Raw genomic sequence first — 572 nt, 5'->3', positions numbered from 1 at the left:
CACAGAGCCAATGCTAGCCAGATCCAAGACATACCTGCTGCTGGCCAGGGCTAAGCCCATCAACGATGGCGGTAGCACCTCTGAGATAACATATTTAAGAAGGGGAACAGCCCTCAGCTGGTGTGAGGTGTAAGAGTAGGAGAGAGAACTCTCCAGACACTAAGGCCAGTGAATGAGGAGGAGGTGCTCCACATGCCAGAGCAGAGATTCCCCTGCAGCCTGCAGTGAAGAACACGGCGGGACACGCTGTCCTCCTGCAGCCCATAGAGGTCCACCATGGATCAGGTATCTACCTGCAGCCCGTGGAGAACCCCTTAGCAGAGCAGATGGAGGCTCCAAGGAAGCTGTGACCCCATGGAGAGCCCATGCTGGAGCAGGCTCTTGGCAGAACCTGTGACCCAGGAAGAGAAGCCCACACTGGAGCAGGCTTGCTGGAAGGACTTATGACCCTGTGGGGGACCCACGATGGAGCTGTCTGTTCCTCAAGGACTGCACTACCTGGAACCCACACTGGAGCAGTTCACTAAGAACTGCAGCCATGGGAAAGACTTGAATTCGAGAAGGTTGTGGAG

At 55.9% G+C, this 572-nt stretch overlaps 1 protein-coding gene across 1 annotated transcript in view; it reads left to right on the top strand.

The window, feature by feature from the left end:
• The first annotated feature begins 465 nt into the window (after positions 1-465).
• The window catches only part of NECAP1 (NECAP endocytosis associated 1), an 8304-nt gene continuing 8197 nt past the window's right edge, over positions 466-572 (top strand). Inside the window, exon 1 of the mRNA XM_010004151.1 lies at positions 466-563. Within this exon, the coding sequence (XP_010002453.1) occupies positions 466-563 (98 nt within the window). The remainder of the gene's footprint in view (positions 564-572) is intronic.

The sequence above is a fragment of the Chaetura pelagica genome, unplaced genomic scaffold, assembly GCF_000747805.2.
Source record: "Chaetura pelagica isolate M959 unplaced genomic scaffold, ChaPel_1.0 scaffold198, whole genome shotgun sequence".
NCBI lineage: Eukaryota > Metazoa > Chordata > Aves > Apodiformes > Apodidae > Chaetura > Chaetura pelagica.
The sequence above is the reverse complement of the archived record's forward strand: the minus strand, read 5'-3'. Positions and strand labels throughout refer to the sequence as shown.